This window comes from Grampus griseus (assembly GCF_964374135.1).
Source record: "Grampus griseus genome assembly, chromosome: 11".
Classification (NCBI taxonomy): Eukaryota; Metazoa; Chordata; class Mammalia; order Artiodactyla; family Delphinidae; genus Grampus; species Grampus griseus.
Window position 1 is genome coordinate 7221077 of NC_139005.1, and position 16331 is coordinate 7237407.

At 40.7% G+C, this 16331-nt stretch overlaps 1 protein-coding gene across 1 annotated transcript in view; it reads left to right on the forward strand.

Annotated features, from left to right (window-relative positions):
- Positions 1-1806: 1806 nt before the first annotated feature.
- Positions 1807-16331, forward strand: part of A2ML1 (alpha-2-macroglobulin like 1) — a gene marked incomplete at both ends in the record, with an annotated part of 41689 nt that continues 27164 nt past the window's right edge. The window contains 11 exons of the mRNA XM_082666973.1: positions 1807-1871; positions 2357-2540; positions 2851-3013; positions 3738-3790; positions 11164-11184; positions 11905-12064; positions 12703-12787; positions 13281-13407; positions 13890-14004; positions 14339-14448; positions 15455-15622. Coding sequence (XP_082523099.1) covers positions 1807-1871; positions 2357-2540; positions 2851-3013; positions 3738-3790; positions 11164-11184; positions 11905-12064; positions 12703-12787; positions 13281-13407; positions 13890-14004; positions 14339-14448; positions 15455-15622 — 1251 coding nt within the window. The remainder of the gene's footprint in view (positions 1872-2356; positions 2541-2850; positions 3014-3737; positions 3791-11163; positions 11185-11904; positions 12065-12702; positions 12788-13280; positions 13408-13889; positions 14005-14338; positions 14449-15454; positions 15623-16331) is intronic.

Below are 16331 nucleotides of genomic sequence, written 5' to 3' on the forward strand. Positions count from 1 at the left end.
TCAACCACTGCGCCACCAGGGAAGCCCCGCTTCCTTTTCTTCAAACTGTGATTTTCTTCCTTCCTCCCTTCCTTTCTCCCTCCCTCCCTCCCTGCCTCTCTCCCTCCTTCTTTCCTTCCTTCCGGCTGCACCGGGTCTTAGCTGTGGTACACAGGATCTTTTAGTTGAAGCATTCGAACTCTTAGTTGTGGCATGCATGTGGGATCTAGTTCCCCGACCAGGGATTGAACCCGGGCCCCCTGCAATGGGAGCGTGGAGTCTTACCCACCAGACCACCAGGGAAGTCCACAACACTTCTTTCTTTAGAGAATTTTTCCTCCCCAATTCCACGTGGCTCTATGGGGCTATCAATCACAGTAGCCTATCACTAAGGCCTCAGAATGACCCAGGAACTCCCAGTCATAGTAGCCTGGCTACAATGATTGATTCAGAAGTGAGCATGTGAAAGGAGGAACAAAATCTTCAGAAATTTCTATAACTTCGATGAAAATTTTTATCTACTGGGATCCTAGAGCTGGAGATTCTGGATTGAGGACTCACAGCTGCCATCTTTCCCACCACTTGAAGGAAATCCTATGTGCGGCAGGAGATGAACAAATAAGACAGAAAGATTGGGGGGGAAAATGAGTCCTGGCAGGATCAAGTCTCTAATTCCAGGTCATAAAGTTTTCAGAGTTTCTCTGGTTCAGTTCTTTCTTTATGTCTGATCCTCTCCAGTTATTCAAAACTCTTTTTCGTTTAAGTTGGCTTGATTTGGGTTGGTCATTGGTCCTAGAAAGTATCCTCACTAATTTGTACTTTAGGTGGCTTTCAGGAATTGCCATTATAAAGAACAATGGGAAGAAACTCAGAGTGGACACGTTTTCTGTGTACGTGCCTGCTGTCATTCCCCATAAAAATACATTCCCAGAATAGGAGTCAGAGAGTATGCAAATCTGAAAGGCTTTTGATGTGTATTGTGAAACTGCCCTTAAAGATTGTCCACTTTGTATTTCTTCTATGAGTTTATATGTTCCTATTTCCATACAGTCACAATAATACTTATTATTAATTTTAAAAATTCCCAGTTAGATAAATGTATACTTTTGTATTGATACTGCTCCCATTCCTGTGCTCCCAAATATGTCTTTTTTTTTTTTTAAGTGAGTGAGTTTTTTGTTTTTTTAAAAAATTTATTTGTTTTTGGCTGTGTTGGGTCTTCGTTTCTGTGCGAGGGCTTTCTCTAGTTGCGGCGAGTGGGGGCCACTCTTCATCGCGGTGCGTGGGCCTCTCACTGTCGCGGCCTCTCGTTGCGGAGCACAGGCTCCAGACGCGCAGGCTCAGTAGTTGTGGCTCACGGGCCCAGTTGCTCCGTGGCATGTGGGATCGTCCCAGACCAGGGCTCGAACCCGTGTCCCCCACATTGGCAGGCGGACTCCTAACCACTGTACCACCAGCGAAGTCCCCCAAATAAGTCTTAATAGAATAATAAAAAGAGAAAAAAAGATCCAATGGGGATGGGAATTTGGAATAAAGCCAGAAAAAAGGGAAGGATCTAAAACTTGTTCTTAGAGTTTTACCGCTATGAATACTCAGCATGGTTTTTTTCCCCCCAAACAGGTTTTATAGACTGGCTGAGCCAGTGTGAATGTTTCAGGGAAAAATAAATTTGAGGAAGTGAATAGAAGCCCTACCCTGGTATACCACCTCTGCCTGAGGCCCCAAAAGGTGATTGGCTGCGGCATCAGCCATAGCTCCATATATATGCCACAGTGGGTGAGCAGACCTCTGGTTCCTGGTCCTGGGGAATCTGTCCCACCCGCAAAGATGTGGGCTCAACTCCTTTTAGGAATATTGGCCTTATTGCCAGCCATGGCAGAAAGACGCCCCCTGTAAGTGGCTGGTGTCAGCGTTGATTTAGGGCAGGCGGCTTCTTTGTCTATCCTTCTCAAATATAACTATGGGGAACAGGAGATAACCTCTGGTTTATTTTAATTTCCTTCTCATCTTTTCCTTTCTTTGGTTTCACTTTTCCTTTACCCAGAGAGAAAAGGTAAGATGACAGGAAGAAACTTAAAAAAAAATGATATTAAAATATAGTAGCCTCCTAGTACCCTGTTCTCTGTAAGAGAACTAATTTCCTCCGTGGTACCCTAGGTCCAGGTTCTCAATGATGGTCTACTGGTGGGAGGTTTAAGGCTGTAAACTGAGTTATTTGTTACTTTTCTGCTTCTCCCTTATAGAAAATAAGGCTCATAAAGACAGGGGCTTGGTCTGTTTAATTCATTGCTATATGCTGAGTGCTCAGGAGAGGGATTAATTTTATATTAAATAGATGTATCATTACTGCCCTGAAATCCTTTTGCTTCTTCAACAGAAACTACCTGGTGACATTACCAGCTCTTCTTAAGTTCCCTTCTACTCAGAAGGTTTGTTTGGATCTGAGCCCTGGGTACGATGATGTAAAATTTACTATCAGTCTGGAGACCAAGGGCAAGACCCACACATTGCTAACACATTCTGGATCGGAGACGAAGCTCTTGCATTGCAAGTCCTTTTCAGTAAGTACAGGCTTAGCCCAACTGTAGTCCTCAACTTTCCTATTCTCCTTCCTGGGTATTCACTATAATTTCTCTTTAAGTATGTTTTCTGTAATTTTACTCTTGCCATGGGCTTTAAACCTATCTCTCCTAAACTTCAATTCCTGGACATAACTTCTGATATTATCCTCTGGCAACTTTTTAATGGCTCTACCCTTGCTACCCCTATCTAACTCATTTCTTTCCTTTGATTCTCCCTCTTGGGTTGAGACGGGTTGATTCTGTTCCCCCAGTCTCCTACTCCTTCCCAGAGCTCCCTTGTCTTGGCCAGGTACCACTTCCTTCTGGTGGCACAGAAGAAGTAGCCACGGTCCGGGTGAGAGGAACTGGAAATAAAATCAAGTTTGAGGAGAAGAAAAGTGTTCTAATTCAGAGGCAGCACAATGGCATCTTTATACAAACGGACAAACCTGTCTATAACCCAGGGCAGCAAGGTAAGAGGCACACAGATGGGATGAGACAAAAGCCTGGGAACAGCTGCACCCATCGGTAGAGGGGCTTTGTGGGTTGGTGGCAGGCCAGTGGACCAAGGAAGGGAGGGGGGTCTGGAGGGATGAAGGGTTATGGGTGTTGAATACATGCAGTACTACAAACGCAAAAGACTAGTTGGTGGAGTTGCTACTGTGTGTGTGTATCTAAAACAAAATACAGGGAAGTCCCCCGGTGGTCCAGTGATTAGGACCCGGTGCTTTCACTGCTGTGGGCCTGGGTTTGATCTCTGGTCGGGGGACTAAGATTCCACAAGCCGAGTGGTGCAGCCAAAACCACAAATAAGTCAATAAATAAAATAAAACAAAATACACATTTCTCTTGGAATGGAATTTGGCAGGTGTAACTGGATCCTTGGTTCTCACAGCAAGCTGCTTGTGTACAAATCAGAGAGCATCATCAAGGGCATTTGGCCGGAGCCCTGTGATTCGTATTTGTTCCTTCTGCCTTAGAAGGGGATTCCATTCTGAGGTTTCACAGTCAGGAGCCAGGAAGAAAAACCGTTTGGGGTGTGAGCTCTCTGTCAGACTAGGTTTTATTACAAAAGTAAAACCTGATGGGATTTTGCTGACTAAGAAGTATGTGTGAGGAAGCAGAAAGGGTAGAAGAAAGAAAGATTCTGAGAGGGGAAAAAAATCTCCTTTGCTAATGATGCCTGTTTCCTTCTAGTGCATTTTCGCATCGTCACCCTCACCAGCAACTTTGTTCCAGTGAATGACCAGGTGAGAATTTAGTTGGGAAGAGGGACAGGGAAAGGGAAAGGGGTAGGGCTGACTGAGAGAGAAGAGAGAAGAGAAGAGATTCTTTCCGGGGTGGGGAGGCCCTCTAGGTGCAGAATGCTTGTGGGAACTGGAGTTCTAGACTCTGGGCACACATCCAAATCATCCCCGCCCTTGTCTGCCTGAAAACATGCAGAGGCATCTAGCTGACATGTTTGATAGCTGAGAACATCAATTAGGTTAACATTCCTGAGAGATGGTTCCATTTGCTGCTGTTTTTAAAAGAGTTTCTTGCAAACTTCAAGACTTTCCTTCCAGGAGTGACACCTAGTGGCTTTGCAGTTCAAATACTAAGAAATAATTCAGGAGTGTATTTAACAGAAGGAAGAAATAAGAATATCCACCCCCACCATCTTTTTTTTTTTTTTTTTTTTTTTGCTATGAAGCAAGGTAATTTATAGAGCAGACAATTCTTTTAAGGTAAAGTTCTGTTGCCAAAGGTAAAAATGTGGTAACATTTGGTGAATACTTAAATTTTCCTTGAACTACCTGATTGCTAGAATCATTAGCCTTATGATAGGTTTGCTCTCAATTTTTTTTTTCTTGTGTCATTTCTAAGTGCTTTTGAAAGACCTCTCAGACACTCCTGGCTGTCCTCTTTTTCCTTCAGTTACAGCCCATGTATTCAAATGAAAATTTAAAAGATAATTTTGGAGAAAGCATTACTTATATTTCCATCTCCATGTTTTCAGAACTGCTGTTTCCTTTCCCAGTGCACAGGGAAGCTATAAGCTTATTATTAATTGGTAGCCTCCTCCAACCACTACTTTCTTTCCCGATTTAGAATTCTTTTCAGTTTCTTCTTCGTATCAGCTGTATTCTTTATCAGTTGGGTGTAATATTAAGTACTTACATCTTAAACAGTGTTGATTCCAGAGCTGAAAAGAGGGTATGCAAGGGTTAAAGTGTAGCCACAGCCAGTTATTTTAGACTCTACTGCCCCCTGGAGGTTGATCTCATTAGCTACCCCTCTTACATTATCTTTCCTATGCTCAAATTGAGCCGAATTGCTGAGGGGTGCTCTGATTTCCATAGCTATGCTCTATTTCTGTTGTCAAATTACTCCTTCCTCCTCACACCATTTCTTTAGTCAGCCCCTGCTCCAAGTTCCAACTTGAAATACTGAAAATTTGAAACACTGAATTTGAAACTCCAAATGAAACACTGAAATTAACTAAACATTTTTTTACTCGGTAACAGAGTGACAAAAATTGTGAGTTTACAAAGTTCAGGATTTTATCCTCAAGCAACTGAAGCATACATGATACTAACTGATTCTATCTAACTTGGTTGCTACACCCATTTATTCAGAAACCTCAGGCAGCTTCCAGTGCAAATGCTATCTTCCTAGTTGAACACTTGTTTCCTTCCAGAGACTGCTTCTGCCTGACTGGTGTCCAAATCTGCTTCTTGACTCCCTGTGTGAGAAAAGTACTTTGCTATCTGAGGAACTGGTTTCTTTTGTTTGTTCTGTTTTTTTGTAGAATTTATAGCAGTCCACAGTAATCTCAGTGATACTTGCCTCCTCATTGTATAAAGAGCCCAGTTTGTACATGTCCTATTCTTCCCTTAAGGAAGGAGGGCAGAATATTCTCCCCACCCCTTAACTGCCACCCTAAATGTGCCACTTTGGCATGTGGATTATTTTGAGCTGAAGGCAATCAAGGTCCCAGAGAGTCAGGAGAAACTTTTACTTCTTTCTTAAATGCCTAAAAGAATGTAAATGGGGGTGGGGGTGTGTGTATGTGTGGGATTGGGCCAGAAAGAGAGCTATTACCTGAGATAACTGTTTTTTACTTTCCAGTTTTATTGAGATATAATTGGCATACAGTACTGTATGATACAGTACTGTATCACAATAAGGTTAGTGAACATCTATCATCTCATATAGATACAAAATTAAGGAAGTAGAAAAAAATTTTCCTTGTGATGAGAACTCTTAGGATTTAATCTCTTAGCAACTTCTATATATAACATGCAGCAGTGTGAATTATATTTATCAGGTTATATATTATACCCCTAGTACTTATGTCTCCTGTAACTGGAAGTTTGTACCTTTTTTTTTTTTGTGGTACGCGGGCCTCTCACTGTTGTGGCCTCTCCCGTTGCGGGGCACAGGCTCCAGACGTGCAGGCTCAGCGGCCATGGCTCACAGGCCCAGCCGCTCCGCGGCATGTGGGATAGTCCTGGACCGGGACACGAACCCGTGTCCCCTGCATCGGCAGGCGGACTCTCAACCACTGCGCCACCAGGGAAGCCCGGGAGTTTGTACCTTTTGACCGTCTTCATCCAATTCCCCATCCCCCCATCCCCTGACTTGGTAGCAAAAAATCTGATCTTTTTCTTTGCCAGGCCTCATGGCTTGCAGGATCTTAGTTCCCTGACCAAGGATTGAACCTGGGCCTTCGGCAGTGAAAGCGCCAAGTCCTAATCATGTACCGCAGGGAATTACCAAATCTGATCTTTTTCTATGAGTTTGTTTATTTTTTAAGTATAATTGACCTACAACACTATGTTAGTACCTGTTACATCACATAATGATTTGATATTGCTAAACATTTCAAACTGATCTCCATAAGTCCAGTTGTCATCTGTCACCCTACAAAAATATTACATAGATTTGGACTATACTCCCCACACTGTGCATTTCATACCCATGACTCATTTATTTTGCAGCTGGAAATTTGCACCTCTTAATCACCCTCAACTATTTCTTTCCTTTCTGCACCCCACACCCCTCTGACAACCACCAGTTTGTTCTCTGTATCTATGACTCTGTTTCTGTTTTGTTATGCTTGTTCATTTGTTTTGTTTTTTAGATTTCACATATATGTGAAATCATACAGTATTTGTCTTTCTCTGTCTGGCTTATTTCACTTAGTATAATGCCCTCTAGGTCCATCCATGTTGTTGCAAATGGCAAGATTTCATTTTTTTTATGGCTGAGTAATATTCCATTATATATATATATATATATATATATATTACATCTTCTTTTTAAAATTTTTTGGTTGCATTGGGTCTTCATTGCTGCGTGGGCTTTCTCTAGTTGTGGCGAACGGGCTACTCTTTGTTGCACTGCATGGGCTTCTTATTGCGGTGGCTTCTCTTGTTGTGGAGCACGGGCTCTAGGCATGCAGGCTTCAGTAGTTGCAGTGCGTGGACTCAGTAGTTGTGGCTCGCAGGCTCTAGGGCACAGGTTCAGTAGTTGTGGCACATGGGCTTAGTTGATCTGTGGCATGTTGGATCTTCCCAGACCAGGGCTTGAATCCGTGTCCCCTGCATTGGCAGGTGGATTCTTAACCACTGCGCCACCAGGGAAGTCCTGCCCTTTTTTTTTTTTTTATTAGGTTGCTTTTTTTGATGTTGAGTTGTATGAAATCTTTGTATATTTTGGATATTATCCCTTTATCAGATATATCATTTGTAAATATCTTCTCCCATTCAGTAGGCAGCCTTTTCATTTTGTTGATAGTTTCCTTCACTGTGAAAAAGCTTTTTAGTTTGATGTCGTGCCATTAAACATTTTTTGCTTTTTCTTCCCCTACCTGAGGAGACATATCCAAAAAATAATTACTAAGACCAATGTCAAAGAGTTTACTGCCTATGTTTTCTTCTAAAATTTTTATGGTTTCAGGTTTAACATTTAAGTCTTATTCCATTTTGAATTTATTTTTGTGTATGGTGTGAGAGAGTAGACCACTTTGATTCTTTTGCATGTAGCTGTCCAGCTTTCCCAGCGCCATTTCTTGAAGAGGATGTCTTTTCCCCATTATATATTCTTACCTCCTTTGTTGTAGATTAATTGCCCATATATGTGTGGGCTCATTTCTGGGCTCTCTATTCTATTCCATTGATCTATGTATCTGGTTTTGTGCCAGCACCATACCATTTTGATTACTATAGGTTTGTAGTATAGTTTGAAATCAGGGAGCATGATGACTGCAGCTTTGTTCTTCTTTCTCAAGATTGTTTTGGCTATTTGGCCTCTATTGTGTTTCCATACAAAGTTTAGAATTATTTATTCTAGTTCTGTGAAAAATGCCATTGGTATTTTGATAGGGATTGCTTTGAGTCTGTAGATTGCCTTGGGTAGTATGGTCATTTTAACAATATTAATTCTTCCAATCCATGAACATGTTATATCTTTCCATTGTTTGTATCATCTTCAATTTCTTTCATCAGTGTCTTATAGTTTTCTGAGTACTGGTCTTTTACTTCCTCAGATTTACTCCTAGGTATTTTATTCTTTTTGATGTGATTGTAATTGGGATCATTTTCTTAATTTCTCTTTCTGATAGTGTGTAGAAATGAAACAGATTTCTGTATATTAATTTTGTATCTGTAACCTCACCAAATTTATTGGTGAGTTTTAGTTATTTTTTTGGTGGCATCTTTAGGATTTTCTATGTATAGTATCAGGCTGTCTATAAACAATGACAGTTTTACTTCTTTGGGAATCAATGTCTTGCTCCTGATCTTAGAGGAAGTGCTTTCAGCTTTTCACTGTTGAGTATGATGTTAGCTGTGGGCTTGTCATATATGGCCTTTATTATGTTGAGGTATGTTCCCTGTATACCCACTTTGTTGAGAGTTTTTTTTTTAAATTATAAATGGATGTTTAATCTTGTCAAAAGCTTTTTATGTATCTGTTGAGATGGTCACATGATTTTTATTCTTCAATTTGTTTGGTGTTTCACGTTGATTGATTTGTGGGTATTGAACCACCCTTGCATCCTTAAGATAAATTCCACTTGATCATGTTGTATGATCCTTTTAATGTACTGTTGGATTTGGTTTGCTAACATTTTATTGAAGCTTTTTGCATCCATGTTCATCAGTGATATTGGCCTTTAATTTTCTTTTTTTGTGATATCTGTGTCTGGTTTTGCTATCAGGGTGATGCTGACCTCATAGAATAAGTTGTAAAGCATTCCTTCCTCTGCAATTTTTTGGAATAGTTTGAGAACTCTTCTCTAAACGTTTGATAGAAGTCATCTATGAAGCCATCTGGTCCTGAACTTCTGTGTGTTGGGAGTTTTTAAAAAATTACTGATTCAATTTTATTAATGATAATTGGTCTGTTCATATTTTCTGTTTCTTCCAGTTTAGTCTTGGGAGATTGTACATTTCTAGAAATTTGTCCATTTCTTCTAGGTTGTCCATTTTATTGATGGGTGATTATTCATGGTAATCTCTTACAAACCTTTGTATTTCTGAGGTGTTGATTGTCACTTCTCCTTTTTCATTTTTGGTTTTATTAATTTGGGCCCTCTCTTTTTTTTCTTGATGAGTCTGGCTAAAGGCTTATCAATTTGTTTATCTTTTTTGAGGAATCGGCTCTTAGTTTCATTGATCTTTTCTTTTTTTTTTTTTTTTGCCTCTATTTCATTTATTTCTGCTCTGATCTTTATAATTTCCTTCCACTAACTTTGGGTTCTGTTTGTTCTTCTTTTCTAGTTCCTTTAGATATAAGGTTAGGTTGTGGGGGTTTTTTGAGATTTTTCTTATTTCCTGAGGTAGGCTTGTATTACTATAAACTTCCCTCTTAGAATTGCTTTTGCTGCATGCCATAGATTTTGTATCATTGTGTTTTTGTTTTTGTTGTCTCCAAGTATTTTATTTTTTGATTTTTTTCAGTGATCCATTGGTTGTCTAATAACATGTTGGTTAACCTCCATGGGTTTATGTTTTTTGCTGTTTTTATCTTGTAGTTGATTTTTAGTCTCATAGTGTCATGGTTGAAAAAGATACTTGATATGATTTCAGTTTTCTTAAATTTATTGAGATTCTTTTTGTGGCCTGTCATGTGTCTATCATGCTATAATGTTCAATGTACACTTGAAAAGAATGTGCATTTGGCTGCTTTTGGATAGAATGTTCTATATTGTATTATATATATATATAAATATATCTCTCTATATGTTCATATATATATGAACATATATATGTTCATTTGGTCTAATAAGTCATTTAAAGCCACTGTTTCCCTACTGAGTTTCTTTCCGGATGACCTGTCCATTGATGTACATGGAGTGTTAAAGTCCCCTACTATTATTGTGTTACTGTCAATTCCTCCCTTTATATCTGTTAATATTTGCTTTATTTATTTAGGTGCCTGCATCTTTTAAAAGTGTATCTTAAATAATCATCATATTATTATAACACCTTAGAAAATTAACAATAATTATTTAATATCATTTAATGTTCAGTTCTAATTTTTCCAAATAACTGAGTTTTTTTTTCCAAACTATGATCTGATCAAATTCATGCATTACATTTGATTGTTACATTTCAAAAATTTCTCTTAATCTAAACAAATCCCCCTTATTTTCTTATTAGATTGATTTTTTTTTTTTTTTTTTGAGAGAGAGAGGGTGAGAGAGAGATCAGGCTAGATGACTTATAGAATGTCTGCATTCTGGAATATGATATTGACTTTTGAGGAAGCCTAGTTGTCTTATGGAATATTTGATATTCTTGATTTGCCTGATTATTTCCTTACTGTGTAATATAACTTGTTCCTTTATCTTCTGGAAGTAGCTCTGAAGTCTTAATTAGGTTTAAGCTAAACTTTCGGTAAAAAATATTTGGTGAAAGAAAAATAGGTAATGCTGTGAACCTCAAATACATCTCTGGAGGCACATAATGTCAGGTTGTCCCATTATTAGTGATGGTGAGTTTGATTACTTAGTTAAGGTGATGACAGCCTAATTTCTCCAACGATAAGGTGTGTCCTTTTTTTGAAATTAGCAAGTAATTTTGGTGTGACACTTTGACAACTAGCACAATGACTCATTCTCCAATTAAACTTAGTGGTTTTAATATCCATTTGCTTGAGGAAATGGTACATGACCCTTTGATGGAGCTCTTTTAAACATTTTTTTTTTTAAGAAGTTATTTTGCAATGCTTGAAAGGTTCCTGCCCACTGGCATTCAGAAAGTGGAGGAGGAGGCCAGGAGAACGTCAGCTACCAAGAAGAGGTTTAAGCACGGTGGAGCCCCCAGATACTAATATTTTCTCTTAGGGCAAAGAGCTCAGTCACAGAGCACTGACGGATGCTGAGGGTCTGAAGTTCCATTTCTTCAAATTTTTTGGAGACTGGCAATCCCTTTAGGAAAGCTCTTCTCTCTCCTCCGGCAGCCAGTAAGCCTTTGCCCCACTGTTACTCTTACCAGGGCACAAAAGAGACATTTAGAAAGGAAGGAGTGGGCAACAGAGGAAGAGAGAGGCCTTCGTGAACTTTTTGCTTTCAGCAAGCCTACCCTTATTGATGGTTCTTCTTTAACCCATATTATCTGGTTTTCCTTTTCAGTACTCCATTGTGGAACTGCAAGTAAGTAGAAGTTTCTTTTTCTTTTCTGTCAGTTGTGGAGAAGGTGGTTGGTGCTAAAGCTTGAAGTCAGCAACGACTCTGGGATCTTGGCCCAGAGCCTGAGACTCTGCACCAGCACAAAGTACCTGCAATCCCGCCTAAGCTGTGCCTGTTCTCTTGCCTCTGCCCACCCTGCCCCTCTCAGTGTTAAACCTCTGTAAATAAGGACACCAACCTCTATAGTGATGAACCTTCCTACTCTGATGCCTGTACCTTCTCTGTACTGTATCAATCCAACGAGGGTTTGTTCTGTACTCTTAGTCTTTGGGTTGGCTATTATCACAGACACTCAACCATTGAACATGACAAGAATACCTGTGAGAAGTATTAAGAAGGCGAAATTCCTCACAGCTTCCCCTCCATTTTTCTGTCAAATTACCTATCATTCAGGTATCTTACAATCAGTCCCCTCAGCATTGCCCCGCTTAAGGGACCAAGAATAATCACTCTTTGTAAAGGGCATCCTAAAGCCCACTTTCTGAAACATGATAACATTTTAAAGGACTCAGTCTGATTGTTTGTATCCACAAGGGCCCTTTTCTTCCTGGACACAGACCATGGGGGTCACGAGCGATGGGTGGGATTCTTTAGGTTCTTTTTGCTTCTTTACCTGCTTTCTGCAGTGCAGGGTGGGAATCAAAGAGGCAGGCACGTCATGGGATTTCTTTTTAATGGACACAGGATCCAAACGACAATAGGATTGCACAGTGGCTGAACGTGGTGCCCAGGGAAGGCATTGTAGACCTGTCCTTCCAACTGGCACCAGAGGCGACACTGGGCACCTACAGTGTGGCTGTGGCAGAGGGCAAGACCTTTGGCACCTTCAGTGTGGAAGAATATGGTAGGTGGGAGAATTAGTAGGTCAAAGTGTTGGACATAATCTTGTGTCAAAATCAGCAAAGGTCAAGTAAAATCTGTTAGGAACTAGGTCCAAGATGGTGGAAGATTTGACTTCCAGTGGACCTTGAGCCTCATTATACGCTCATTGTAACACATTAGCGTAAGCTAAGTGGCACACCCACCAGAGCCATGACAGTTCCCAGGCCGACCATCAAAGATCAAAACGTGGACAGTGGCCCAATTACTGGAAATCTCTGCCCCGTCCCCAGAATAGTTGGAATAATCCTCCCGCTCATTAGCCTTTGAAATTACCCAGCCCATAAAAACTAACTGCCCCATATTCTTGGGCCTCTCGCCTTCTGAAATGGCCCACACTCTATCTGTGGAGTGTGTTTCTCTCTAAATAAATCCACTTCTTGTCTAAAAACAACAACAAAAAAAACCCCAGAGGGATTATTTATTCCTTTTAGTGCTAAACCGGCTGATAACTTCAGGAGCATTTTACCTTAATAATGCCCTGTTAATTTAATTAGCTAATTAATTATCACTGCTTTATACCCCTCTACTTTAAACTACCTCTTTTTGACCACTACCTGTATGGTAAAACCTTCTTCCTCTTCGTTTTCCATCTCTCTCCAGTGCTGCCTAAGTTTAAGTTGGAAGTGGTGGAACCCAAACAGTTATCAATGGTCGACGATTCTTTCTTGGTGAAAATTTGCTGTAGGTAAGAATAAAGCTCTGGATCCAGTGAGGATTAAAGCTATATTGAGAGATGTTGTGAGGGAGTGTTATGGAAAGAGGGATTGTGGAGGTAGCAGCTAAACCTTGGGATGCTTTATGTAGTCCAGAATCAAGAGTTCTGCAAGAACACATGTTCTAATTGTGCTTCTGTCCTTACTTTCCACTGCTGTCTCAGCCAGCATTATTGATTTAGTGTCTCCTTTGTACAGAGCACAATATTGAATCCCATGGGGAAATAGGAGTAAGGAAAAAGAAAGACACTGTTGTTGTCCTTTGGATGGTATTTATTGTGAAATGGCAATACTCTAAGGCTTTGAGCAAAGCAGGGATGTGAATGAGAGCTGGAGAAGGCTAGGACTGTCAGAGTACTTCCAGAGGTGGGAATGTGAGAGAGAAGGAAAAGTGGTGTTTGGAGGAGGAGGGTTGGATCGTAAGTAGAATTGCCCAACTCTGACTCTCATGCTTTTCTGGGTTAGGTACACCTATGGAAAGCCCGTGCCTGGGATAGTGCATGTATCAGTGTGTCAAAAGGCATATATTTACTGGTCTCCAAGGTCAGAAGGGGAATTCCCCTCTGACAGATGCAAGAATATCTCTGGAAAGGTGAGTAAATGGGATGTGGAAAAGGAACCTTAGTTCTTATGTCCTAAAGAGTAAGTAAGCACCAATATAGAAAAGTGGTTAAAAACAAACAAACAAACAAAAACCCAAAGTAGAAAGCATTTCACATGGTTATTATCCCAGTTCCAAAGAACAAGGCAGTCTTTTTTATCCCCACGAAAGATAAAGCCTTTTAGAATCTGCCTTGGAATCAAGAAATTAACCTAAACCCTTGGGAGATAAAATTTTCCTGTCCTGAAGTGGGTTCTTTTCTCCTCATATCTTGGAACTTCCAAGTTGCTTTATAATTATATATGTGTGGGTATATACTTCATGTTATGGGATGGGGTTTCTATCTTAAAATTGGAGAAATGAAAGTATAGAGATGAGAACTTATTTTCTTCTACAGGACATCATGAAATGGAAGTAAAGATTAGGTTATTCATCCTCTCTCTCCCTCTCTGTCTCTCTGATTGTGTCATTAGACTGACAAAGCAGGATGCCTCTCAGCTTCTGTGGCCATGTCTACCTTCAACTTCACTGATCATTCTTACGGATGGGACATCAGTATTGTGGCTACTATGGTGGAAGAAGGGACAGGTAAGTGAGATGCTCCTTGGTTCATTAAGAAAAGAGAAGGGAAAAGAGCTGTCCCAGAGCCAGACCTACTCAGAGGAGTCAAGACCCACCCTCATCGCTGTTTGGAAGGGACTCTGTTCCTAGTTCACAGTCAAAGGGAAATGCCAGATTCCCTCTGCCATCCACTCCCTGTTTCTCCAAAAGTTTGAGGAGGAGGAGTTGGTTTGGATCTTTGGCCAGAAATATATTCAGCTTCCTACTTCCAGTGGCACCATCCTTTCAGGGATTTTATGTTAAACATGAAGGTGAGGATATCAGGTTTTTAGATCATCATACATCTGGTTTCCCTCTGCAGGAGTGGAGGCCAATACCACTCGGTATATCGACGTTTCTTCACGAAGGGGCTCAATGACCTTTGAAGACACCAATTATTATTATTACCCTAATTTCCCCTTCAGTGGAAAGGTATGTTAAAACTTGTCTCTGCACAGACAAAAAAATGCTTAACCATCCACTGTCACCTCCTTCCGGTACACATATGATAATAGCTAACTTAGCATTGTTCGAAGTACTTTACGTGTATTCACTTGTTTAATCTTTACAACAATCCTGAGTTAGGCACTGTTATTGGCCCCACTTTACAAATAAGGAGGCTGAGGCACAGAGAGGTTAAATGATTTTCCCAAGGTCATAAGCTCGTAAGTGTTAACTATGATCAAAGCCAGGCAACCTGCCTCAGAGTATGTGCTTAACTCCTTGCACTGTGTGTCCTTAATCTCGTATGACACGTGCCTTGAATATTAATGTGACTTCAGTGCCCTTCCTCATGCCAGGGGTTCACATTCTCATGTTTAAATCTTTGAATTTTAGAGCTGCAAGTTATCTGGAGAGATCATCTAGTCTGAGCTTCTGCATCTAGGCAAGGTTAATATCAAGCTTCCTGTGACAGAGAGCCATTCATAGCTCCTGAAGCATTGTTTTTAGAGATTTAAAAATTGGTAGTGTTTTCTTGCTGATTCCTAGCAATCTACCCCTCTCTCCAGCTTAGCTTTCTTCACTTCCCAAACAACTGCTGAACACAAGAATGTTGTACATATTTAGATCCATTTATTCCTTAGTCATCTTTTCTCTAGACCAAGAGTAGATCCAGACTTTCTTAAAGCCTAAGGATTATACAATTTAGGAGTGGAAGGGGTCTCTCTGTAGGAAAATGAAAGCAAAAAAAATGTACAGAGGCTTGGCAGGGGTGTATGCAAAAGAAGGGCCCTGACGCTTCATGACCCATGTGGCAAATCTACTTCTGCTCCCTGCCAAGCTACTTCTGTGTGTTTTTCAATTCCTCATAGATCCTACTTTCCAACCCCTACTTTCCACATTTACCTTTCTCTGGACTCTTTCCTGAAATGTATTCTTACAGTTTCAAACTTACACTAAACCTGACTCTAATGCCCTAATGACCTTCACCCCTCAGATAAGAGTTAGGGGCCATGATGACTCCCCCCTCAAGCGTCATACAGTGTTTCTGATGATTCGTGGCGAAAAAGGAACCATGAAGCAGACCCTAACGACTGACGATGAAGGTCTTGCTGCCTTCGAGCTGGACACGGCTAATTGGGACGGGAAAGGCATTTCTCTGGAGGTAAGCACTGGGAGGTCCAGCTTTCCAGGAAGGAAGGCCTCCCTGAAGGAAAACGTCAAAATTTTCCTTTTCCCCCTACTACACCACCACTCACCACCCCTGGGGAATTCCATCTCCCCTATTCATCGGTCCTGCCCTTCAGCTGACAAAAAGTTTTTCTTAGATCCCATTTTTAATAACAATCAAATAAATGACCTTCAGATAAAAATTGCTATTTCTACTAATTCATTTTATAACTTAACTCCATCTCTATCTGATCCTTTATTTGAAATCAGATTAGGGAGGAAAAAGTGGTTCAGAGTCATCTTCTTCCTCCTATTCCCCTTTTCCCTCTTTCTGTTGCTCATTAAAATAACAAAGAAGAGAATTCTAGGTTTTGCATAACTTATAGGGAAGGTTACTTGTATCAGTTATCAGTTGCCACACACTACTGCTTAGCAGACAACTACAGAACTTTAGTGTACACAACAGGAAGTGTTTATTGCTCCTGTAGCTGGTTAGACAGAAGGGCAGCTCTACCGATCTTGGTGGACTTCCTTGTCTGTGGGTCAGCTGACTGTAGGCTGGCGCTCCACACGTCTCACAATCCACCGAGCTAGCCCAGGTATATTCCCATGGCAGTGAAGCGATGCAAGAGCGAAAGCAGACATGCAAGAGCAAAGCAGACGTTCAGGGGCTTTTCTAAGGCTCTACTTATCTTGCGTATGCT